At 46.9% G+C, this 26,469-nt stretch overlaps 1 protein-coding gene across 1 annotated transcript in view; it reads right to left on the reverse strand.

Annotated features, from left to right (window-relative positions):
• Nucleotides 1–230: 230 nt before the first annotated feature.
• The window catches only part of LOC112104176 (transient receptor potential cation channel subfamily M member 8), a 77,754-nt gene continuing 51,515 nt past the window's right edge, over nt 231–26,469 (reverse strand). The window contains exons 18-25 of the mRNA XM_026653997.1: nt 25,456–25,597; nt 23,084–23,255; nt 21,829–22,006; nt 15,170–15,360; nt 9,638–9,737; nt 5,653–5,686; nt 4,231–4,318; nt 231–316 (exon numbers count right to left, since the gene is read on the reverse strand). Coding sequence (XP_026509782.1) covers nt 4,268–4,318; nt 5,653–5,686; nt 9,638–9,737; nt 15,170–15,360; nt 21,829–22,006; nt 23,084–23,255; nt 25,456–25,597 — 868 coding nt within the window. The 3' untranslated portion in view covers nt 231–316; nt 4,231–4,267. The remainder of the gene's footprint in view (nt 317–4,230; nt 4,319–5,652; nt 5,687–9,637; nt 9,738–15,169; nt 15,361–21,828; nt 22,007–23,083; nt 23,256–25,455; nt 25,598–26,469) is intronic.

Consider the following 26,469-nt stretch of genomic DNA (forward strand, 5'->3'; position numbering starts at 1 on the left):
ATTGTTGGAGTTAGGAAAGTGATCTCTGAGCAGGTGATGAGAGCTATCTGCTTACAGCCAATAACTAAAGACTGAGAAGAAAAGCAACAGATCAGCTTCTAGAATTTGGAGCTCAACTAGGAGGATAATTTTTTATCATCAGTATGTAAGATGACCATGGAAATAAAAGAGCCCAGAGCTCTGAGACGCAAAAAGCAGAAATGTCATTTTAAAAGCACCATGCATCCTCCTCACGCCTTTCCAGGTGCTGCCATTTGTGGCAGGATACGATTCGCTTTGAGACGTCTCCTAGAAATTAGTGTGAACAAGTCAGTACCTGCGTGAGCAAAGAAAATAAAAAGAGAATTTTAGAATAAATCTCCCGCTGCCGTCAGTTGACACCTTTTGTTTTCATTCCAGTATCTGTCAACATGGAATCCAGGGGTCTAATCCTAACAAATTACTAGGGATAAAAAGAGCTTGCTGCTCTGCTAAGAAATGAGGAAGAGTGGCAGCTCTATCGGATTCAGTAAGAGCAGTGGCAGTTGGGAAGTTTTGGGGCTGTCAATTCAGCATCTTCTGCAGGTGCTGGGCCTGATTCTCCCAGTGCCCTGCACTGTATGCAATCATTTCCCCCTGCACCAAACGAGTGCAGCGTGGATGTAAACATTACCATGCTGATTGGTTACACTCCTTGGCCAAGGTACTACAAAGATACAGCTTCAGCTTCTTGGGAGGCAATCGCTTGTCTGCCCTTCCCATAAATCTAGATTAGTTAGTACATTGGGTCATTTTTCTGGGAGAGCCCAGCTTCAGAACCTGGACAGCTCATATGCAAGAGAGCGTTCACAGCATCCAGGAAGATTTCACTGCCTGCCAGCAAGCAGTAAGCCATATTTCAGATGGACCCAGCATCCTCAACTTCCATTATACTTCATCACTTAGGAACCAGAGTAGTCCCCAAGCTACCAAACTAGAGTTCAGACCTTTTACCTGACTTGAGCTAACTGACAAGTTGAACAACTTGGAATTTACTACCTCTAAGGACTAGAGAGACGAAGAGCATGGCTACACTTGCAGATGTAGAGCGCTTTGAGTTAAACCAGCCTTCGTAGAGCGCAGTAGGGAAAACGCTGTAGTCTGTCCACACTGACAGCTGACAGCGCACTGGCGTGGCCACATTTGCAGCACTTGCAGTGGCACTGAAGTGGTGCATTATGGGCAGCTATCCCAGCATGCAAGTGACTTCAACATGCTTTTCAAATGGGAGGGGTGGGGTGGAGTGTGACAGGGAGTATGTGGGGGGGGAGAGAGTGGGGTTTTGGGGGGCTGAGAGCATGTCAGCATGCTGTCTTGTAAGTTCAGACAGCAACAGATCCCTCCTCCCCCCCGCCTCACTCTCTCACACACACAGCATTCCACAGTAACGGCTTGCATGCCGGCTGTCAGAAACGGAGCTTTGAAAGGGCATTTCCGCATTCCTACAGGAGATCAAAACAATGACAAGAGTGGCCACTTGATTTAAGGGGATTATGGGACATTTCCGGAGGCCGATCAGAGCACAGTAACGCAATACCTTGTTCACACTGACGCCCGGGCGTTGTAGCCAAGGCGCAGCAAACGTTATTCCTCTCGCCGAGGTGGAGAACCAGCAGCGCTGTAGCCACGGAGTCAGAGCGCTCTACGTGCCATGCCAGTGTGGACGGGGAGTGAGCTAGTGCGCCCGGGGCTGCTTTATTGCGCTGTAACTCGCAAGTGTAGCCAAACCCTAAGCCCTTTCCTCGAACCATGCAGTTTACCCCCATGGGTCTCTCTGGCATTGCATCTTATATAATCATTTGCCTCTGCAAAGTGGGTATAAAATCATATCCCCCACTATGAGCGAGTGGAGAACTGAGTTGGCAGCGTTTTACGCTCATTTTGCACTGGTGAAAATGATTCTCTACAAGGAACAAATCTCTTCAATCCCTGAAAGAAAGCCCTGTGGCTTTAAAGCAGGGGTGAGCAAACTTTCGGGCCCAAGGGCCATATCTGGGTATGGAAATTGTATAGCAGGCCATGAATGCTCACAAAATTGGGGGTAGGGGTGTAGGAGGGGGTGAGAATTCTGGCTGGGGGTGCGGGCTCTGGGATGGGACCAGAAATGAGGGGTTCAGAGGGCAGGAGGGGGATCACAGCTGGGGCAGGGGGTTGGAGTGTGTGTGTTGGGGTGAGGTCTCAGGCTGGAGGTCCGGGCTCTGGGGTGGGGCTGGGGATGAGGGATTTGGGGTGTAGGAGGGTGATCCAGGCTGGGACCAAGGGGTTCAGAAGGCGGGAGGGGGATCAGGGCTGGGGCCAGGGGTTGGGGCATGGGGCGGGTGAGGGCTTTCGCTGGAGGTGCAGGTTCTGGGGTTGAGCTGCGGATGAGGGGTTTGGGGTGCAGGAGGGTGTTCTGGGCTGGTATCAAGCGATTTGGAGGGCAGGAGGGGGATCAGGGCTGGAGCCAGGGCAGGAGGTTGGGCCACGGGAGGGGCTCAGAGATGCAGGCTCTGGGCGGCGCTTACCTCAAGCAGCTCCCGGAAGCAGCGGCATGTCCCCCCTCTGGCTCCTACGCAGAGGTGCGGCCAGGCGGCTCTGCACACCGCCCCATCGGCAGGCGCCGCCCCTGCAGCTCCCACTGGCTGCAGTTCCTGGCCAATGGGAGCTGCGGGGGCAGCACGCAGAGCCCCCTGGCCGGGCCTCTGCATAGGAGCCAGAGGGTAGACATGCCGCTGTTTCCGGGAGCCACACGGAGCCACGTCACGCGCGTGTGGAGCGGCTCCCGACCCCGCTCCTCGTCTGAAGCGGATTAAATCAGCTGGTGAGACAGATGTGGTCCGCGGGCCATAGTTTGCCCACCCGTGCTTTAAAGTTTAGTTTGACATAGTAATTCCAGATAGTCCTCACTTCCAGACAGCCACATTTCTTATTCCATTTTCTCTGCAAAGGAAGATGCCAGTCATTGCTAGTTTGGATGTTGTTCTACATCACTCTAGCCTTTTCGTCAGGCATCTCAAATTCCTTTTGCTATCCCAAGGGCTCTGAATCCCTCACACCATTCAGTAACGCCTGACAATCACAAACTGAAGAAGAATAAGGAAACCTATCAAAGGAAGTAGACAATTTGCTGAGAGAGAAAGGATGGCCTTGTTGGTGAGCGTACTAGCTTAGGATTTGGGAAATCTTGGTTCAGTTCCTAGCTCTGCTATAAACTTCCCATGTCATTTTGGGTAAATTACATTCTATGCCACAGTCCCAGGGAATAATAGTTTGGCCTGCTAAACCCAGGGTTGTGAGTTCAATCCTTGAGGGGGCCACTTAGGGATCTGGGGCAAAATCAGTACTTGGTCCTGCTAGTGAAGGCAGGGGGCTGGACTCGATGACCTTTCAAGGTCCCTTCCAGTTCTATGAGATAAGTATATCTCCATATTAAAAAATAATCCTTGCTCTCTCATCCCCTTGGGTCTGTCTTTTTGATTTAGCTTCAGGGATCGGCAACCTTTGGCACGCGGCCTGCCAGGGTAAGCCCCCTGGCAGGCCGGGCAGTTTGTTTACCTGCCGCGTTCACAGGTTCGGCAGATCACAGCTCCCACTGGCTGTGGTTCGCCGCTCCAGGCCAATGGGGGCTGCCGGAAGAGGCGCGGTCTGAGGGATGTGCTGGCCACCACTTCCTGCAGCCCTCATTGGCCTGGAGGGCGAACCGCGGCCAGTGGGAGCTGCGATCAGCCGAACCTGCGGACGCGGCAGGTAAACAAACTGGCCCGGCCCGCCAGGGGGCTTACCCTGGCAGGCCGCGTGCCAAAGGTTGCTGATCCCTGACTTAGCTGATCAGGACAAGCACTTTCATTGTGTCTGTACAGCACCTACCACAGTGGGACCTCTGATCTCAGTTGGGGCCTCTAGTATAAATAATACATAAACTGGTACAGCTTGGAGCTTTTCAGCAAACAAGGGGTCAAAACAAGACAATTCTGCTGGGGTTTAATAAGTTTTTAAAAAATTACCATCTGGAAATTAAAGATGGTGCTAGCATATCCTTGGATCTAATCCAGAATGACCAAGTGAGACAGAAACCCAGGGCCTAGTGTTCCCTTTTCAATGCTGAAGGTATAAATAGAAGCATCAATAACCACTGTCAAATGGAACCCTTCCTCTCTCTTAGACAGATGCATTTAAGCACTGGAGATGCTGATTAAATCCTCTCTTGTATGTTAGTCAATAAAGTGAGCTTACATTGCTGAGGTTTGCCGCCTCTGCTTTCAAGTTGCTTTTATTTTATTTTGTTAGCAATCTCTTTCAGAAGGCCTTTCAGATCATTAAGCTAAAAACAAAAACAAATCAAGATTCATGTTAGTTCGAAGTCAGCCTAGCTTATTCCAAGGCATTTTTGCAGCTTGGATAACAGCCAGAGAGATGTATGAGGCAAATAAGCAGTAAGTCCTTTAAAATGCCTGGGAATGGCTGTAAAACAGTAACAATAACTCCCATGGCACCTCCAAGTTAAGCTCCTGTTTCTTTGGTTCCCCTCTGAATGCCAGCTGTTAGTGCCTGAGCATTAGCCAACTGCTATTTGCATTTACCAGACAAACTCAGCTGTGTGGGTAAACAATGCAGTGCTTATAGTTATTTGTCACAGCGAAATAGCCCTAGTGAGCAATAGAGGTGCCTCTTCAAACATTGCCCCAGTACAGTCCATTTGGAAGGACAACAACCATTACAATGTTCATCAATGTAATAAATGTAGTGAGTCCTAATGCATACATATTTCACGCATTTAACAAGCGGGCATCATGAAACCAACTGACTCCAAATTACTCTGAATCGGCCTTGGCTCCTGAAACAGGATCACAGATCTGGTCATTGGAGTTTTGTGGAAACCAGTCTACTGTAAAGACTGTTATGTTTTTACACTTGTTTCCTCTAATGCTTCTTTCACTCAGATGCACACACAGCAAACTAATACCCTTACCCTCACTGAGACATCACTTACTTCCTGGGAAGTGAGTGGGACTACTCATGGATAAGGTGCTGGAGGGGGATCAGAATCTTGCTTGATGGAATTAACTGGACAGGTGACAGCGCACACTGCCACATGAAGTTTCTGCCTTCAAAGTGTATTTACAATGGGGGCGACACCTTGTTCAGTTACTATGCAACACTGAGATTCCCTTCTGCTTTAGAACTCTCTAGTGGTTTTCTAGTAATCAAGCAATGGGTCTGACAGGTACATTGCTCTGAGGCAGTTCCTGAAATTGAAGCACGTTTAAGGCACTATTTAGAAATTAAATCCTACCTAATAAAGCTCTTAGAAGCAGCAGCACAGCGTGGCTTCTCTCCACATTTGCAGAGCTTAGAAAATATCTGCTCCTTCATTCTTCAGCACAACAAGATGCTTCCGAGCATCTAAGCGACCTCATGTGGCTGTTGTAACCTTATCAGATATCTGTGCCACACACAAAGTTTTCTGCTTAAGGCACAGTGCCTCTACTCTGCCCCCAATACAGGACAGTACCTTAGAAGTACAGCCCTAAGAAAATTATATCTGACTGCAGTTAAGTGTAAACAGTGCATAAATAAAGGGGTCCAGTTTCTATATATGCCACTCACTGTCATATCACAGACACATATTTCCCAGACCAATCAAAAACAAAGTACCTTCATATCCAGTTGTCTAAATCGATGTGCCATCCTGTGAAGAGATGACAAATACTAAAATGAGTCTTGTGGGACTAAAAATTAAACTAGCGATTGGCACCTACTCCTTGATTCAGTGTCAAACTGTGCAGCAGAACATTACATACAATTAATTTAAAGCAGGACACCTAGTCACATAGGAGCACCCAAAATGTGGACCAAGGAAAACTATGGCTCTTGGATCCTAGAATGCTCTTCTACTCTGAATGCACATAGCTGAAGGTTAATGACAAGGCTGATATTGACTGCAGGTGTTATTGCCTGGAAACTCAAATAGTTCCCATTCATCTTTCCAGGATGAGACAAGTCATTATGGTTGTGTGCACCTGGTTTTGATCACATCTAATGTAACTCTGTACAAATTACTGTCAGTTTTGCTCTTGGCAAGTTTCTTACCTGACCCTTTTTGGCTCAAAATTTGGCCACCCCAATTTGAATACATTTAGCTTGTAACTTAATGCTGAGCAGCATATGGCAAGTCTTACTTATGCATTTAAGGATGGAATGTCCACAACAGGAAAGCTGCATGCCCTAGCACTAGTGAAACCCTCCACCCAAAGTTACCAGCTTTTCAATGCCAAAAATGGAAATGGAGAACACCTAGACACTATTGGAGGGTTGCTTTTTATATTCAGTAGCATGGTCAATAAAGTTGCATGTGTGGTCTCCATGGGAGTTAGGTACCTAAATACCTTTAAAAATCTGCCCCTCTGCCTTTTGATCACTTTGTTCTCTGATTCTGGTCTGCATGCTTTTTTTTTTCTTGGCAGTTTGTCTGACTTAGTTGTTGCTGTAAAAATGCTGAGGTGATTCCTGAAAGAACTCTGAGGCTGATCAGCCAAGTGTCAGGATTTGACAAAGAAATTGTGAAGCTACCCGTAGCCTTAGGACATATTTAACCTTTCAAGTCCCAACAAAGAATTGGAGACCCCATCTACTACTAGTACTTAGTAAAGATTTCTGGTCAGCTTGGAATCCCCGCAATCTATGTATAACTTTATTTCTCACGGTTACATGTCTGGTATGCGCCATTAATCTATGTAAAAACGATTGCTAGCTCTTACATAGCACTTTTAATCAATGAATCTCAAAGCACTTTGAAAAAGGAGGAAAGCATGAGTCTTTGGGTTAAGTTTAGAGGCGAGAGCAACAAGGGTGATGTCGTGATGGGCGTCTGCTATAGACCACAAGAACAGGAGGATGAGGTAGACGAGGCTTTCTTCGGACAACTAACAGAAGTTTCCAGATCACAGGCCCTGGTTCTCATGGGGGACTTCAATCACCCTGACATCAGCTGGGAGAGCAATACAGCAGTGCACAGACAAGTTTTGGAGAGTGTTGGGGACAACTTTCCGGTGCAAGTGCTGGAGGAACCAATTAGGGGTCATGTTCCTCTTGACCTGCTGCTCACAAAGAGGGAAGAATTGGTAGGAGAAGTAGAAGTGGGTGGCAACGTGGGCAGCAGACATTGACTCCCTCAGGGAACTGATGGGCAGGATCCCTTGGGAGGCTAATATGAGGGGGAAAGGAGTCCAGGAGAGCTGGCTGTATTTTAAAGAAGCCTTATTGAGGGTGCAGGAACAAACCATCCTGATGTGCAAAAAGAATAGCAAATATGGCCGGTGACCAGCTTGGCTTAACAGAGAAATCTTCGGTGAGCTTAAACACAAAAAGGAAGCTTACAAGAAGTGGAAACTTGGACAGATGACTAGGGAGGAGTATAACAATATTGGTCGAGAATGCAGGGTTGTAATCAGGAATGCCAAAGCACAATTGGAGTTGCAGCTAGCAAGGGATATGAAGGGTAACAAGATGGGTTTCTCCAGGTAACTTAGCAACAAGGAGAAGGTCAAAGAAAGTGTGAGACCCTTACTGAATGGGGGAGGCAACCTAGTGATAGATTATATGGAAAAAGCCGAAGTACTCAATGCTTTGTCTCGGTCTTCACAGACAAGGTCAGCGCCCACACTGATGCACTGGGAAGCACAATATGGGGAGGCGGTGAGCAGCCCTCAGTGGTGAAAGAACAGATTAAGGACTATTTAGAAAAGCTGGACATGCACAAGTCCATGGGGCCGGATGCAATGCATCCAAGGGTGCTGAGGGAGTTGGCTGATGTGATTGCAGAGCCACTGGCAGTTATCTGTGAAAACTCATGGCAATTGGGGGAAGTTCCAGACAATTGGAAAAAGGCAAATATAGTGCCCATCTTTTAAAAAGGGAAGAAGGAGAATCCGGGGAACTACAGACTGGTCAGCCTCACCTCAGTCCCTGGAAAAATCAAGGAGCAGGTCCTCAAGGAATACATTTTGAAGCACTTGGAGGAGAGGAAGGTGATCAGGAACAGTCAACATGGATTCACCAAGGACAAGTCATGCCTGATCAACCTGATTGCCTTCTATGATGAGATAACTGGCTCTGTGGATATGGGGAAAGCGGTGGACATGATATACCTTGACTTTGGCAAAGATTTTGATACAGTCTCCCACAGTATTCCTGCCAGCAAGTCAAAAATGTATGGATTCTATAAGGTGGATAAAAAGCTGGTTAGATCGTCGGGCTCAATGGATAATGATCAACAGCTCGATGTCTAGTTGGCAGCCGGTATCAAGCGGAGTGCCCCAGGGGTCGGTCATGGGACTGGTTTGGTTCAACATCTTCATTAATGATCTGGATGATGGGATGGATTGCACCCTCAGCAAGTTCGCGGACGACACTAAGCTGGGGGGAGAGGTAGACACGCTGGAAGGTAGGGATAGGGTCCAGAGTGAGCTAGACAAATTGGAGGATTGGGCCAAAAGAAATCTGATGAGGTTCAACAAGGACAAGTGCAGAGTCCTGCACTTAGGACGGAAGAATCCCATGCACTGCTACAGGCTGGGGACCGACTGGCTAAGCAGCAGTTCTGCAGAAAAGGACCTGGGGATTACAGTGAACGAGAAGCTGGATATGAGTCAACAGTGTGCCCTTGTTGCCAAGAAGACTAACGGCATATTGGGCTGCATTATTAGGAGCATTTCCAGCAGATTGAGGAAAGTGATTATTTCCCTCTATTCGGCACTGGTGAGACCACATCTGGAGTACTGTATCCAGTTTTGGTCCCCCCACTACAGAAAGGATGTGGATAAATTGCAGAAAGTCCAACGGAGGGCAACGAAAATGATTAGGGGGCTGAGGCACATGACTTATGAGGTGAGGCTGAGGGAACTGGGCTTATTTAGTCTGCAGAAGAGAAGAGTGAGGGGGGATTTGATAGCAGCCTTCAACTACTTGAAGGGGGATTCCAAAAAGGATGGAGCTCGGCTGTTCTCAGTGGTGGCCAATGACAAAACAAGGAGAAATGTTCTCAAGTTGCAGTGGGGGAGTCTAGGTTGGATATTAGGAAAAACTATTTCACTAGGAAGGTGGTGAAGCACCTGAATGGGTTACCTAGGGAGGTGATGGAATCTCCATCCTTAGAGGTTTTTAAGGCCCTGCTTGAGAAAGCCCTGGCTGGGATGATTTAGTTGGGGTTGGTCCTGCTTTGAGGTCTCTTCTAACCCTAATTTTCTATGATTCTATGATTATCCCCACCTGACAGATGGGAACATTGAGGCACAGAGAGGTAATTTGCCCAAGTTCACCCTAGCAAGCTAATGGAAGACATTTTTAGTATGTAATTGTACATAAATAAATCTATTCAGCACATATTGTCCAATTTGCAAAATTGTAATGAAAATTTAACAACCTAGGCAACCAACCTGCACTATGCTAATGGATTATAAAATCTCCAATATTTTACTTGAGGCAGAATGGATGAACTGTTTTAGGCTGATTTTATTAATATATTAGTGTATAAGCAGACTTTCTAAATGTAAAAAAGGTTTTCTTTTTCTTATTAAAAATAAAAACTTTGCAGAAGTGCAGTTTCGTCTAAGAGTCGAGCAGAGAGACAAAACAGACATACTCCTCTGATGAATCGTTTGCTTTGGAATTGATTTTGACGAGGTAATTTTCTTTCATGACTGCTTCCCATGCAAGCGTTTCATTGTCCTCATATTTTGAGCCTGAGAAATACAAAAAGGCATTAGACTAACTTAATTTGCCTCTACCCTTTTGAAATGTGAAAAAGCCTGCCGGTGATTCTGTTCACCAGAGCTCACGGAATTCATTTCTCTGCATACAGAAAATTAGGAGCAATAATGTAAATAGAACATTAATGTATTTTATTGCCTGGTCAAGGCACGGGACAAGCTAACTGGGTTTGTATTAAAAAGAGGAATTGACTCACATTTCCACTCCAACCTCCGAATGGACACAATATTTGAGGTTTCGAAGCATTCAGCTTTGGGGAGGTTTTAAATGAAGTGTGAATTTTCCAGCTTCAGGCAAACATCAAACATGCGAGTGATGCTGTGTGACAATTTGGGGAACCTCACAATGTAATCATTCGGTGTCATCCTACGGGAGGGAGGTCACCTTGGTAACAAAGTCACCTCGGAGGAGTCTCTGGTCACCTGAGGGTGTCACCTGACAGAGAAGACTGGAAGGTTATAAAAATAGAGGGGGCCAGAATGTAGATGCCTTATGAGGCTGGGGACCCTGCCTGCTTACCTGAATCCAGACGGTCCCCTGAATCCAAATGGGGGGTGAGGAATAGCTCAGTGGTTTGAGCATTGGCCTGCTAAATCCAGGGTTGTGAGTTTAATCCTTGAGAGGGCCATTTAGGGATCTGGGGTAAAAATCTGTCTGGTGATTGGTCCTGCTTTGAGCAGGGGGTTGGACTAGATGACCTCCTGAGGTCTCTTCCAACCCTGATATTCTATGATTCTAAGCATTCTCGAGGGGCAACTGCGGTTAGGATTTGTGTTATGTTCTAGATGAGCCCCACTCCCTCGTGCTTTATGGAAAGTAGAAGAAGAGCAATGGTAAGACTGGCAAGATGTCTGTACGGGTTATATACCTCACAGCTACCATGCGCCTTCTGAGAGAGTTCAACAGGGACCCAAAAGCTCACACCTTGTGGGGGAGTTCTGGGAAAGGGTGTGTTTAAGCTACAGGGGAGTCTAAAGGGTCAGCACTGAGCCCAGGGGTTAGGCAGCTGGACAGCAGGTTCCAGCCCTGAGGAGGGGGTGCTAGACAGAGGATCTGCACCCCAAGTGGGTGCCTAGGGACCCCAGGACTGGGCCAGCGGTTGGGCTCCATTCAGGCTCCAGAGGCTTAACACACCGGGGAACCCAGCAGCTGGTTTCCCTCACGGCAGTCTAGTGAGTGGCCAATGGGGGGTGCTTGACCGGGACCTGCAACCTAAGCAGGCCTTCTGCCTCAGTCAGGGCTGCCAGGTGACTTAAGCCCTGATTTTGCAAGCTGCTCCCTATGAGCAGTCCCCTGTGTCCACACCAAATCCCTCTGATGGCAATGGGAGTCCACCCCACACAAGAGTGAGTCCTTGGCCACCTTTCCCCACTCCTTGCACTGGAGCTGGAGCGAGAGCATTATGGCTGCCTACTGCACAGGGAGTAAGCAGCCCCCAGTGTTCTTTACCAGCAGCACAACTCTGCTGGAGCAGCCACAAATTGGCTCTAATTAAGTCCTCCCATTGGGTCTAGAAGTACAAGATCAATTATAGATCAGCTCAGCAGGAGTTTCTATGGTCAGATCATCATCTGTCTGGTGTGGAAGCTAAGCGCCATTTGCAACACTGATGATTTGGGCAACCAAACCCACAAACAGTGCAGGGGATCTGCACATTCTACAAGTAACTTTTTCCTAAACTAAGTAAGAGTTTCAATCAATGCTGCAGGGCAAAAGCCATGCTGCTGATGTATAGGAAAAAGCCTGTCAATTAATTGAAGCTCTCTTCTCTCTCATCTCTTATGAATGGCACTTTACAAAAAGCTGGGAGAATACCAGAGACAAGAGCCAATTTGTCGGAAAAGCTTGTTAAAGCAATTCATATCTGTGCTCGCTGACCGAATAAATGCAGGGAGAACTGTTAGAGGCCTTACCCAAAGCCAAGAATGGATTTCTATATATACATGTTCCTGATAGAGCTCACTTAGCAGCAGCAACAGCCATGTGGTCAGAGGAGTATTCGTTTTCTTTTTCAATCAATCTCCAGAGGGCAGAAGAGCCGCTGGAGAAGTGAGCACTGCTTACAGGCTGTCCTTGAATAATGTATTATAGTGCCCACCCAAGCGTCATTAGCTGAAGGAGCATAAATAAAGGGCAAGGATAAATATCAGTGGGTCAGATTGGGGTGGGGTGTTGGCCTATACCTCTTAGATTTTAACCCATCAAAACACAGAGCCGCTAAGATCTAATAGTTTTGCCACCCCCATTGTGTCGTTACATGAAGACTATAACAGGGTTCAAAAAAGAACTAGATAAATTCATGGAGGATAGTATCAGAGGGGTAGCCGTGTTAGTCTAGATCTGTAAAAAGCAACAGAGAGTCCTGTGGCACCTTTAAGACTAACAGATGTATTGGAGCATAAGCTTTCGTGGGTGAATGCCCACTTCGTCGGATGCATGGAATGGAAATTTCCAGGGGCAGGTATAAATATGCTGGCAAGAATCAGTCTGGAGATAACGAGGTTAGTTCAATCAGGGAGGGTGAGGTCCTCTGCTAGCAGTTGAAGTGTGAACACCAAGGGAGGAGAAACTGCTTCTGTAGTTGGCTAGCCATTCACAGTCTTTGTTTAATCCTGATCTGATGGTGTCAAATTTGCAAATGAACTGAAGCTCAGCAGTTTCTCTTTGGAGTCTGGTCCTGAAGTTTTTTTGCTGTAAGATGGCTACCTTTACATCTGCTATTGTGTGGCCAGGGAGGCTGAAGTGTTCTCCTACAGGTTTTTGTATATTGCCATTCCTGATATCTGACTTGTGTCCATTTATCCTTTTACGTAGTGACTGTCCAGTTTGGCCAATGTACATAGCAGAGCGGCATTGCTGGCACATGATGGCATATATAACATTGGTGGATGTGCAGGTGAATGAACCGGTGATGTTGTAGCTGATCTGGTTAGGTCCTGTGATGATGTTGTTGGTGTAGATATGTGGGCAGAGTTGGCATCGAGGTTTGTTGCATGGATTGGTTCCTGAGTTAGAGTTGTTATGGTGCGGTGTGTGGTTGCTGGTGAGAATATGCTTAAGGTTGGCAGGTTGTCTGTGGGCGAGGACTGGCCTGCCTCTCAAGGTCTGTGAAAGAGAGGGATCATTGTCCAGGATGGGTTGTAGATCACTGATGATGCGTTGGAGAGGTTTAAGCTGAGGACTGTAGGTGATGGCCAGTGGAGTTCTGTTGGTTTCTTTCTTGGGCTTGTCTTGTAGCAGGAGGCTTCTGGGTACCCAGCTTCTCAATACATCTGTTAGTCTTAAAGGTGCCACAGGACTCTCTGTTGCTTTTTTCATGGAGGATAGGTCCATCAATGGCTCTTAGCCAGGGTGGGCAAGGATGGTGTCCCTAACCTCTGTTTGCCAGAAGCTTGGAATGAGCGACAGGGAATGGATCACTTGATGATTACCTGTTCTGTTCATTCCCTCTGGGGCACCTGGCATTGGCCACTGTCAGAAGACAGGATACTGAGCTAGATGGACCTTTGGTCTGACCCATTATGGCTGTTCTTATCTTAGTGCCCAAATCAACAAATCGGGGGGAGAGGGGAGGGGGAAGAAAACTATGAAAAGGTAAGTACTGTATTGATTGGAAAAAAAGTGGAAGTGATCTTGTATTTAAATCTTGTTGAAGACTTTAGTGTGAGAGCTGCTGGCTCAATTCACTCCCAAGCCTCATCCGAGATTGTCCAGGAGCGCACCACTGCCAATTCTGATGTTGACAGGAAATGATTTACTCCTTTCATATACAGGCCAGGCTGCCCAGCCATCAAATAATGATTTTCAGCCACTGCCGGCCTTGGCTAGAACCGAATCAGTGCCCTAAAGGAGAAAGTCTCTGAAATCTACTAAGCACCATATGCACCTTGAAAGGTGAAAATTTCATTATTTTAAAAGTTCTTTACAAATATCAACTAGTTATACCTCAGTACCTCCAGGATAAAGACTGTACAGGGATCACTTTACCCACCACCGAACTGCTCTAGCCGTTGGGGCGGAATGCAGGATCTGCTTACCTCTGCAAAAATCTGAGCAATTTAGATCAGAAAATGAAAAAAACTTCTATTCTGTCCAACTGCAAATTTAAAAGGCAGTTGTAGGTAGGAAGAAGTATGGTGTTAGCCTCAAGGTCCTGGATAAGTCTTAACTTAGATTTTAGGCACAGTGGGAAGTTTATTCATCACAAGAAATCAGGGACTCCACTGTACATCTACTCTGAAACATGGTACCTTCAGCAGCCCACAGTGACAACCTACTGAATTACTACAGTCACTTGCGACATCATTTCGTTTCCCCTGGAAGGTCTCCCATCTAAATACCAACCCCAGCCCATTGTTGCTTAGCTTGTGAGATTCAACAGGATCACAGCACACAGTAGCGTGGTTGCAGCCCAGAATTGGCTCCTTTGGGAGAGTGACGAATGTGGGAGCTATATGTAATGTTTTTATGAATATTGTGTGTTTGAGAATGCAGTATGGCTGGCTCTGTGGAACACTACGGGTAATGCCAGCTTCAACTCTCTGCACACACCCCAGCAATCAGGCAATGACTAAATAAAATAAATAAATAAATATATGGAGATATACCTATCTCATAGAACTGGAAGGGACCCCAAAAGGTCATTGAGTCCAGCCCCCTGCCTTCACTAGCAGGACCAATTACTGATTTTGCCCCAGATCCCTAAGTGGCCCCTCAAGGATTGAACACACAACCCTGGGTTTCGCAGGCCAATGCTCAAACCACTGAGCTATCCACTAGTTCAATTATTAATGCTCAAATGGACAATATGACAACTCCACTACTACAAGTCTGCCTCCATCCCACCTGGGGAGATGCATAAACCCAACTGACCAGGTTCAGATGTTCCGGGACAAAGAAAGGGACTTTGAAATAGGTAAGAGACTGCCTATCAACTCAGGATGGAGACACACTGGGGCTGACTGAGTGAGAGGGTACTGACTGCCTGGGACAAGGTACATTTGCAAGGTAAGGCTAAGGTTTAGGTTGGAGGACATAAGTATAGGCCTTTTGTTGTTTTGACCCTCTTCCTCTGATTGTTGTGTTCCTATGAATAAATACATACTTTGTATTGAACAAAGTGTTCTGCCACTGAACTTTCACACTGACTGCAGGCTCCTGGAAAGAAATCCAGGGCCACCTGGGCCAAAAAACTCAGTTGGACCTGCTGAGGACACTGGGGGTCAACAGGGGTGCCATCACCTGGTGACCCATTCTAGGAGTGGAATTCAGTTGTGGGATTCTACCCGGAGAGAAGTAGAAGCACTGGGAAGGGATGACTACAAAGGGAATGAGTGCGGGGACAAAGGTACAGCTCATCCTCGAACCCTAACAAGGGGTAGAAACAACACACAATCCTACTTACAACAGATGGATGGCTCTTTGCATTCTTTTTTACAGCAGCATTTAAAGCATTTCTTCATCACCATGTAGATGTAGGCAAAGATGACGAAGGGAAATGGAATAGTCAAACGGCTACCGTACTCCTGAACCAAGAAATAGCGCTGGAACTTCCACACCTGGTCGTTGTTTTCTTGTACTGATCCAACCGTGTAACTAAGGGGCAGATTAAAAGTTAAACCTCTGTTTGTCTCAGGGTATCACTAGTTATTTATTATCCAATGAAGATTTTCATTAGATCCAAATAACAGAAGTTTTCCTATTAGCAAGGATAGGGAATTGGTTTTACATAGTTTCAGTCACGTGAACATCCTGGATTTAAAAGTTGGACTCTGATTTGGAGAGGCTGGAAAACAAAGGAAGAAGTGGAGCAGAGGAAAGTGAAAATACACACTGATTGCGAAAAAAGGTACCCTGTGTAAAGACTAATGAAAGATTAAATGATGTATGGAGCTCTACCTACTTGTGCCAGTCCGGCTTTAGGGGATGTTCTTCTAGCTTTGCCATACCACAAAGGCTGCCCTATAGCTAGACAATGGGTTGCATGAATAATATTTGCCAACTCTTACAATTTTGAGCAAAACTAAAAAAATAGGCTATTTGCAAAGCCTGCAACTCCTCCGAGTTTATTATAAGGAGTAGTATTATAGGAGCCCAAGTCATGGACCAGAACTAGGTGTTATACAAACAAAACAAAACCATGGTACCTGCCCCAATCCTTTCCCGAGATATTTCAAAATGGCTCTTTCAAGAACTCTTAATAGGTTCTTCAGAAGGTTAAGATAAACTTTAACATTTCTATAATCTAGTGTGAAATATCCTTTAGTTTCCAGCTCTCTAAAAAAATTAATTAAATCCTTAATTTTGCCGACAAAATGTTTATATTCCTTGAAAAGAGGAAATCAATAATGATACATTTTGACTGAGTTGTAGCTCTCGTATGGTATGCCAGATGGTGGTTGGCATCTCCATGATATTTACTTATATTTTAATATCAATTTTAAAGACAGACAGGATACGATCTACATTATTCTTGCTCTATTGCTGGAGAACCAGTCAGCCAGCAGCGTTATTACAAATTGACAGATGATCAGAGGAGGTGGGGAACCTGGGAGAAGGAATCACATATTCCATTAATAGGTGTGACTACGCTCTGCTTGTGGGTTCCTCGACATGTTTTACACACACAGGTCTTCACCCAGACTGCTCCAGGAGCCCCAGTTGGCCCCAACACAGATCATAAGCCAGCAGCCAGAACCACACTTCCCACCTACCAGAGTCCTCCCTGGCCCCAACAGACCGTGCAGACAAACAGGCTTTGCAGCATGAGTTGAGGATCGACAAGCTAGGACAAATGTCAGACCAGGTTTCACACAGACTTTCATTTTCTGACTAGCTCCGGTCCATTCTGATTTTACCAAAAGCAGTTCATCCATTACTAAAATAGTCAATACTTTTAACTCTGTTTATCTGAAAGACCCACGACCCTAAGGATTTGTGATAAGGTGAAGAATGACTGATAGCACATTTCAGATGTCAGACTTACCTGTCGGGCCAGTCTAGCCTCCTCAATGCTAAACACATGGGTAACTCCCATCTAAAATAAAAAGCCATTAATATCTCCCTAGAGGAAGTCTCTTGAGTTCTTCCATTCATCCACAGATGATACAGCATAGTGCTTGTGCTACAAGTCAGAGTGATAAATAGCAGGAACATTAAGGCACTAGTGCACTGAATGCTTGCTACAAATCATGCACCTAGAGCAGCAATTCTGGTTATTATTGAGTCATAAAAAGAGCACATTAAATAAGAACGTATCCATCTGATCTGGTGTATTGTACTACCCGGCAAGATCAACTGATGGAAAGCTCCAGCTCATGGTTAATAAAACATTAATCCAGATTTTAAATCCCTCCTAAACTGCAGGGGTTTGAGTCCAGCCCAGAGAGATGGAGAAGAGCTACAACTGTTGGATCCAAATCTGAGTTGGGATTTAGAACCCATCCCAAAGGTGGGGGGGTGGGCTCTAGTTTTGGAAGTTTAACTCCGCTGAGATCAAATGTTTTAATTTTGGGAAGGGACTGAAGGCAAACTTTTTCAACAGCACCTATGTGCCTTAGGAGTTTCCATACCTGTAGCACTCAATGCCCAAACTCACTTTTGAAAGTGGTAACAGGGTGCAAATTCCAGCAGCCAGCAGCAATAATCTTGGAAGATTAAAGTCCTAGGGTCCAATTTTCAAAAGCACCTCACCGATATAGGAGCCCAACTTTTCCCAGGGCTGAAGAGTCATTTAAAGTTGTTAATGAAGTAAAGGCAGTTAATCATCCGCGATTACTGCTTCTGGCCCCTGGAACAGACACTCAGTACCCACCCCACAGCTAACTTCCATTTATCACTTCAGGCTCTGTTTGTAAGCAGCTGGCCTGTGCATGGCTACTTTCATTTTCCTCTGCAGCCAGGTAACCCCATGGCTTGAGCACTGGAACTGGATTTTTTCCAACCATTCCAGTGTCAGCGTTCACCTCCAAAATGGGAGTAAGAGACACCTCTCCCTGATGGGCACAATCTGAAATCATTTGGCAAGCTTTGGAGGCAGTTCTGCCAGACATAGGGAGGCCTGTGGGAAAGTCGGTTGGTGCCATGTTTTAAGTCATTCTCATACAGTAACTACGGCATTTTAAGCAGAATGCAGGGCCAGTTGGCTGTTTAGGAAGTGGCTTTAACCCTATTCTTGCAAGAGACTCAGTGAGGCCGTTTACCTCCATCAGAAGGAGATGTAAAGGAATCTGAGGGTTCAGGGGCAGCAGAAAGACACCCGACCAGCCTCTGCATATTTTCCAGACATCCCATATCAATTTTACTGACATTGCAATGGCCACTGCACCCCATCAGAAAAATACAAGGAGCTATAAAACCAAGGGGTGAACTAACTACACTTGCAATGTGAAACAAAATTTGTTATAGGAGTGTCAGGGAATGTGGCAGCAACAGGAAAGTGAGTTTCTGCTGGGAAAAAGTAAAATCATCGGATGGGAGGACGCCACCAATGCGGAAAGATTACCTGGCAAAGAGCAAAAATTGATGATCGAAAGAACTGGGCTTGAACAAACAACATGAAGACATGGTAGCTCCCAGAGTGCACAGAAGGGATAAGCCTGAAGGAGCTGATTGCCCACTGTTCAGCCCTGAATGTGAAACGTATGAGCCGCAAGTGCTGTTCTTCCAAGTGAACAGCAGGGTTGAGTGATGAATGCCAGGAGAAGAGAAGCTTTGAGCGCACACGTTGTGAATATAACTTGATTGCACTTTAACTCCTCTAAAAGTTGCCCACTCCTATACCACTGTAATACCTGGGGGTGCTGAAACTAAGACATCGCAGCCAGCATCCAACCCTGCTGGACAATGGACAGCCAGCCTATGCAGGGATGAGGAAGAGGGTGTGACAGTGGATCCATGTGCATGTGACTATGGCATGGTTGCCAAGACTCTCTTATTTTAAAGCTAAGGTACCATTTGATTTTGACTTGCTAGTAATCTTTGCACCAGATGCAAGAAATAATCTATTGGTTTTGAAGTGTCAAGTGGCAGAACTTCTGGTCACAAGATGTGAGCTTTCTATCAATATCAATTACGTCCGACTTTGTCATGCTCTCCAATATGGATGTGCAAATCCCCTTAAAGTCACTGGCTCATACATCTCTCAGGGGAGCCTATGAGCCTTCTGATGTATACTTAGCAAATGTTAGAGGCTTCCAATTTCAAATGGAAAACATTTGTGAGCAGTGATATTGAACAGCAACAAATGTGCATGTTCTTTTGGAAAGAAAAGGGCCTTTCTGTTAGATATTGACTTACACTGCGTGTGTGTGTCTGAGCATGAGAAGCAGTAAGAACCTCCTCATACCCCTCTCCAGATCTTGAGTTTGGATGTGCTTTGGTACCAGTTTGGTGCTGTTATAGCGCAGTACCAATTACAAACCCACCTCCAGGAGCAAATAGAGGAACAGGGAAGGAATTGTGGGTATAGTTCTTTTCCCTGGGAGGCTTTTACGGTAAAGCAGCCACAGGCCGTCCCCTTACAACGGGCAGTGTCATTGTGGCACAAACTAGACCAAAGGATGGTTAGCTACTGCGTGAAATGCCAATTGTGCAGAGAGCTGTACCTCATCAGGGTCCAGTTTGTAACTCTTGTCTTGAATTGCTGCAGGTAGAGGATGCTGCTGAAGATTATGGTGGATGTATTTTGTTTATGGTCATGGCGTCTACTATCTTTAGATGTCTATGCCTTCTAATGTATTTTATTGCCCTTGTCCATGTAGCTGCAGTGTACGGTGCGGTAATAGGCGCTAGGTGGTTTTCTAGTTTGTAATTTTGAAACAATACAAATAAATACGAAGGAACTGAAATGACAAGCACACACGTAAACAGAACGTAGCTCCTGCACGTGGCCAATTCTATCCCTCCCCCACCATTCTCCACTTCTCGTAACCCGCTGCCTGGGAAAGAGATTTTGGATTCTACTCCAACCGCTGCTACCACCCCATGGCCCACGGTGGCAAGGAATGGGGGGATTCTTAACTCCCCAGTCTCCTGAGCAGCCCTGTTGGGGCTCAGGAGAATCCTAGCCCTTACTTTGGATCGAATCACTTAGTTGAACGAGTGGACATTTGGGGGAAGTATGACACCTCCCCTACAGATCTGAGTATTGCATGTTTTAGTCGGACCACAAGTATGTATTAAATTCAACATAGTGCCTGCTACCCATTACTGGAGCAGTCTGGGAGTGTCGGCATTCAAAGGGTTAATAGGACAGTAATTATACAGGTGTAGAATGTTACACAAATACCGGATTATCATCCACGCTGAGGATGATAATTTAACAAACGGAATCAAACCCTCTCAGCAGATCCCTTGGTTAATTCAGACCTGATCCAGCAGCAGCTCTCCTACTCCCAAACTCTCCCTGAGCTCTATGGACATGCCGTAAAGGAAGGCACTGCAGGGCTGGATCCCAAGCTTACGATAAACCACCAGGGATAGCTGAAGAGTAAGGACAGTCTGTACTTAAGGCACTGCACTGGGATCCTTCTGCCTCTGACTCCCTGGGGGACTTTTAGGACAGTCCCTTGGTCTCTGTGGCAGTTTCCCCATCCATAAAAGGGGACAATAATACTCCCCTCCTCCCACCCCGACTTGCTAATTAGACTTACGCTCTTTGGGGTAAGGACTGTCATACTATAGTGTGCACAGCCCCCAGTATAATGGGGCCCTGGTTTTGGTTTCGGGCTCCAGGTGCTACTGGAATATAATGATTATTTATTTAACAGAGAGTTAGTTGATCTACAGCACCATGTTTGGAGATTTTGATTGAAAAGCATCATGGGCCTGAGCACTCAGATTAACCTAGGAGTGGCAGACTGAACTCTATATCCCACCACCACCTCAAATACAGAGAATGAAAGCATTTTAAAGGGCTAAACCCTCCACCCTAAAGGCTAAACTTTCTCAACCATGTAGGACAGTAAGCCACCCCAGCCCGACTCAACCAGTGAAGACCTACCCAGATCTAGGGTCCAGGTCTGGTGCAGAGCGCAGCCTCTGCTTTTCCCACCCCAACTGCAAACATGTGGATAAGGAAAGGGAGGGGCCCCAGCATTGGCTCCACCCCCCTGTATTCCGCTGTCAGTGGAAATGGGCTGGCAGGAAGGGGTGAGTAAGCTACAGCCGCCTTTCCAAGCTGCAGTGAGTAACGCTCAGAGGAACGTGCTGCAGTTCCTTCCCAGGGCTCCTCCCAGGGCAGCATAGCTACACAATGCTCCTCGTACAGGGCTGAGTGTAAGCTCGCCATTCTGCCCTCAGTTCCCTACAAGCAGGACAAGAACCAAGCTGTCTTCCAAAAGAGGAGCACCAGACATGTGCAGGTCAGTTTGTAAAGATCTGCTCCTCCGGGAGGAGAGGTGCTACATAAATATGAGTTCTAAGTACAAACAGATGGTCAGTGTATCTAGTAAACTTGAATCTGTGGCTCCTGCAGATGCTGCCTGGATATCGTACTGTCCCTCTGCTGACTTAAGTCGCTTGCTGGCTCATGAGTGAAGTCATCAAGAACATTGCTCTTCATTCCCGTGAAACAGCAGGATTCTTATCAGCTCCACGTCCTACTGGCTCACAGAAACGGAGAGGCTCTTGTGCATGTCACGTCACACTATTGCACATGCTTCTCATTCATGTGTGTACTTGCAGCACATCTAGCACTTTAGATTTATTGATGGCAAGTCACCTGAAGGAGCTGGGATTTCAGCAGAGCTGCCATTTTTATTTTGCCGAGGTTGGGAGGTTCTTTCTGGTAACGAGGCAGACATTTAATTTATGGGAGGGGCTTTCTTTTAGGCTTGAAAACCTTGGTGCTGTCCCGCTAAACAGCACACTACACACACCCTGGTCTCTGACGTTCTCTGGTGAGTGTTAAACCTGTGGAGTCTAACACAGGGCTTTCTCCAGCTTTTCCACTCCTTAGTAGACTTTCTAAGAAGGAGGTTCCCTTGGACCCATTTTCCCTTGGTCTGGCCATTCTGCAGACTGCAAGGGCCACCATCAGAGAACCGCTCATCTAATACATACCCGAACATGGCAACCAGCAGGTTAACCAGGAGGATGTTGGTGGAGAGCATGTAGATGCACACCAGGGGGATGGTGATCCACTCCGGGAAGCGGGGATGGTTGTTAGCATCCAGTTCTACACACAAAGGTTTAGACTCATTCCCGGAGAAGGTGCAGCGATCAAAATTGTATGTGGTACCTAGAGCAAGAGGAGGAGAGAGTGAGACTGCGGGGGCTGTGCAAAGGAAGCCTTTTGCTCTCTGATGTGTCCATCGGGGATTTACCCCAAGACCACCCACTGATGCTACCGTTTAGCGTAAACAGATGAAATGCAATTTGCCTGGGAGTAGACTACCACTGCTTGAAACCAGCGTTAGTGCCATCAGCAGTAGCTCTGCCTGTCTGCACTAGGCATTTACAGCAGTACCCTGGGCTGCAGTCATTGCTGGCCAGACATCAGTGCAGCTGCACTAGGGCCGTCACTGCAATGCACAGGGGAGGGCAGACCGCGGCCCTCCAGTTTATATGGAGATGGCGGTTGCAAAGGGCAGCTTGTGAACTAGAGAAATGAACACGGCAACGATAGTCCATTAGCACCGAACGCACCATACGCACATGTAGGAGAGTGCGCCAAAAAGCTCTGGCATTAGCCATTTAACGTCAGACAAGTCAGAGAAAGACTGTAACCACCACCACACCTCCCTCCGATACTGGAATGGATTGCATGGGATGAAGTCTCGTGTGAAAACCCACCTTCCTGCTGTTTGGAAGGAAGGGGTCAGGAAGGTTGGAGCAGGAGCCTGTTGGGGGGTTGATTGGAGTGAGTATGAAGGGGCTGTACCAGGTGCCTGGAGAGAAGGGCAGTGGGAACCGGAGGGGCACATTGGAGCTGGGCCAGGTCTGGCGAAGTGCTGGGTGCCAGATGGGAGGGGAGTGAGGGCTCCTGTAACGGGGCCCAATTTTCAGAGGGCTGATGAACCACATCCCTCTAAGGTCTCCAGTCACGCCCCCACTGTCATCTGATGCCTTGGCCCCAGCCACTTATAGTCTATCCTGCTTTAATACTGGCTTGAACAGTCATTAAGGGTCAAATCCTTCAAGCAGCTGTCCATGGGCAGACCCGCGTCCCTGCAGAGCCCACTCAAGTCAGCAGGGCTCAGTATAAACACAGATCCAATGCAGGATCTGGCCCTAAGAGACACTGTGGGCTCCCTAGCTGAGCCAAATGAGTGCAGCCCCCCCCTGCCCAGGGGAGGTACACACAGAAGATAGCTACCATCAATGTCATCAGGGTACTGGCCAAACATGGCCAGGTAAGGCTCGTAGATAACTGATCGGAAGATCCATTCCCAGCGGTACTCATTCTTCCTCAGGATGCCCTGCCTGGCCACGCCAAAGGCCACCATCCACACACCGAAGAGGAACAGGAAGAAGAAGACATCAATCATCTAGAAAAGGAGGGTATAAAAAACAGATCAGTGCATCAGCCACATTCCTGCAGCAAGTCACAATGTAAGGAGGCCAGGAGTTTGTTCCCTGTGAATTAAACTGAAGGTTGGGAACTGATGTGAAAATCCAGTCACTTGGCAACACAGTATAGCCACATTTTCACATGGCCTCCATCCAGTCTCAGACGGTATGCTCGAACTTAAGTGGTTATAAGATCAGTGCCTGATCCAAAGCCTATTGAGATCAACGGGAAAATCCCATTGACTTTCATGGGGTTTGGATCAGACCCCAAAATCTACACGTGCAAGTTCTGTACACAGGTCCAAGATGAATAACTGACCTGATTCACACTCAGACATAGGTTTCACGTATGCAACATTTAAAACAGCAAAACCGGTAACCACTTCTGACAATTTGGTCCTGGGCACCTTGAAAAAGAAATGTTCATTTTCTAGATGCCCACAGGTGATGGATTCATGAATTCCTTCCCCTTGGTGTTCCTGCAGAGACTATCGACAGTGTGTATTCCAGGAAGCAACTTTCCATTTGATACACCCACAAACGACAAGCGTTCTCTTGTCTCCTCTCTCCTCTCCCACCTCCTCAAAATATTACCTCTTTCCTCCAAATACTGGGGATCTGCCATTTGAGAGACTGACAGAGAAAAAGAAAAAGAAAAATCACACAAAAGAATAGCCCCTACATTGAGGAGGCAGTAACAGCATCCTCTTATCCCCTGCCACCCCACCCCTTCCCCGCTGTAGGCCAAGAGGCCTGCCTTTGACTGCCGTCTGCCCGAGTTAAGATGCCAGACCTTTGTTTGCTCCACCCCTTGTGAGGGTCAGGGCGTGTTGTCAGTCCCAGCCAGGGGCCTGTGGGCTAAAGCCTGTGCCCTGCTCTGCCCTGCCCAAAGAACCAGAGCCTAGACTGAGTGTTTGCTGGCTGCCTTAGCCAGGGGGGTTAGGCTAAAGCCGGCGCCCTGCTCCGTCCCACCCAAAGGGCCAGAGATTCAGGCTATGAATTACTGCCCCCTCAAACGTGGCGGCTGAGGGCTACAGACTGCTCACTGCTTCGCCCTGCCCAAGAGGGCAGGAGCACCAGGTTGTTCCTATTGGTTTGCCTCTGCTTGGAGGCTACAGAACTATAGACTTCGTACGGCTCGACTCCGCCAGCAAGGCCCAAGTCTGAGGGTTGTTGCTTGATACAGAGAGGTGGAGCGGCCTCCCTCCCCACTTGAGAGTGAGGGACCACTACAAACCCCTTATTTAGTAAGAGCCCAGTTCTGTGATCCTTTGTCACCAATAGAAACTGGGGGGCCAGGATGACCCGACCACCACGGAAGTGGCAGAAAAATGGAAGCCAGAGATGTAGCAATTCTTTAAAAACCTCAGTGTTAATTTCACCTGCACGTACATTCAATTGCTCTCAGTGCTATTTCTTCATAAGTTCCCCAGGTTCAGTGCACCCCAGGTGTGATCAAAGCCTCTTTTCCTTTCCTGGGAAGTAGACAGGCCCCAGCCTGTGTGCACAATCCAGTACCTTTTTCAGCTCACCGTCCGTACTCTTGGACCGAGAGCTCTCTCCAGCGCCCCCTTCTCTGGAGCGGTTCCTTCAGCGGCACGCCCCTCCTCCTGCCACCACTGAAGTGAACCGAGCCACTCCCCTGGGTCTCCCCCTCCCAGTAGGCTTTGCCAGCGATTAGTAGACAGGGCTCTCTTTCCCCACTCTAAAAGGGAGTGAAGTCAGCAAGACCACTCCCTAGTCCAATTCCTGAAGCAGGCAAACTCCCAACAGCTGCTAAGTCTAGCTTCTCAGAAGAATTGAGGTTTTCCTTCCTCAGCCATACCCTTACTCGTGTTGAGTAAGGAATCTTCATGTGAGTAAATGAGTTGGGCTGCAAAATCCAGCTCTGAAGCATTTAATATGCCCTGAGGCTGAAAGGTGCTGTGAAACCAAGCTCGTTGTCTTTCCAGCGTTAACTGTTCATTCAGAGGGACCCCCCCCACCCCATGCAGAAAGCCAATACACAGTCCTGTACTAGTTATGTCCCTCTTCAATCTCAATTAAACCCTATTTTGAGGAGGTATGTGGGGTTTGGGCCTTGTGCTGGCTCTCTGTACAGGGGGGAATTTCACTCTAAGAAGAAAAGCTTGTCACTTGGTTTATTTAGAATGTTATGAACAATTGCCCATGTCTTACCATCCTCTGAAGCATAATAATTTTTGGTCCTAGATTCCTGCTAACTGTGAAAATGTGGATCAGCCTTAGAGTAAAAATGATGTAGTCCAGGCAAAAAATGACTCGCCCAGAGTACCAGGAGTTTTCATTGGAGGAACGGAGCCTGGGGAAGAAAAATAAGTATAGTGAAACACTGGCTAAAGTTCTGACAAATATATATATTGAAACAGCCTAGTCCCATAGAGTAGAACCTGGTTAATCCATGCTTACTTATTTATAGTCTTTGCAACAAAAGTTGGTGGTTTCTTCTATCCTCTTAGCAAAAGTGTAACAACAGATGCTGTACAGGTCTCATTTCTTTCATTTCTTCCCGCCAAAATATACCACAAACTTTTACTAGTGTATGACGACAGAGTAACATCAATAACTGGAACTACAATTGACAAAACAAGTGAACAAGGTATATTGCAGGATGTATGTATCCGTGCCTGTTCATGTACTTGCCCCGTCATAGAATCCAGTCTGTACCCGGGAGTGAGGGTCTATTGTATAGTATATGTAAATTACAGCAATCCCCTAAACCACACTAAAAGGCTATTAAGTGAGATTAGGTGTGGGACAATCCAGAAGGAAAACCAGCAGCTTCCCACACAACCCTTTCATGACCAAGGACAGACACCTGAGTTCTGCTACGGAACAGGAGTCTCCATTCCCATTCTATCCTCTTGGCCCCTTTTTCTGAGGCTGTCAAAAGGTACAATTAAGTTGGAATTATGAATCTTTTAACTGACAGGGATATCTGTCCATTAGAAACCAAACTAACAACACTAAGGGCCCAATCCAAAGCCCATTGAAGTCAATGGTAATCTTTTCCACTGACTTCCGTGGAAGCTGGCTCAGGCCTCAAGTCGCTTCACACACCGTACATCGCTATCAGCTGATAAACAGCTTTCAGCCACTAATAAGCGGGGGAGGAATTCTCACTGGCAATCCAGAAAGGTTCATGCCCCGTTACCAGTCAGCAGAGTCATCCAG

This window comes from Terrapene carolina, unplaced genomic scaffold (genome assembly GCF_002925995.2).
Source record: "Terrapene carolina triunguis isolate 2854851 unplaced genomic scaffold, T_m_triunguis-2.0 Scaffold175, whole genome shotgun sequence".
NCBI classification, from domain to species: domain Eukaryota; kingdom Metazoa; phylum Chordata; order Testudines; family Emydidae; genus Terrapene; species Terrapene triunguis.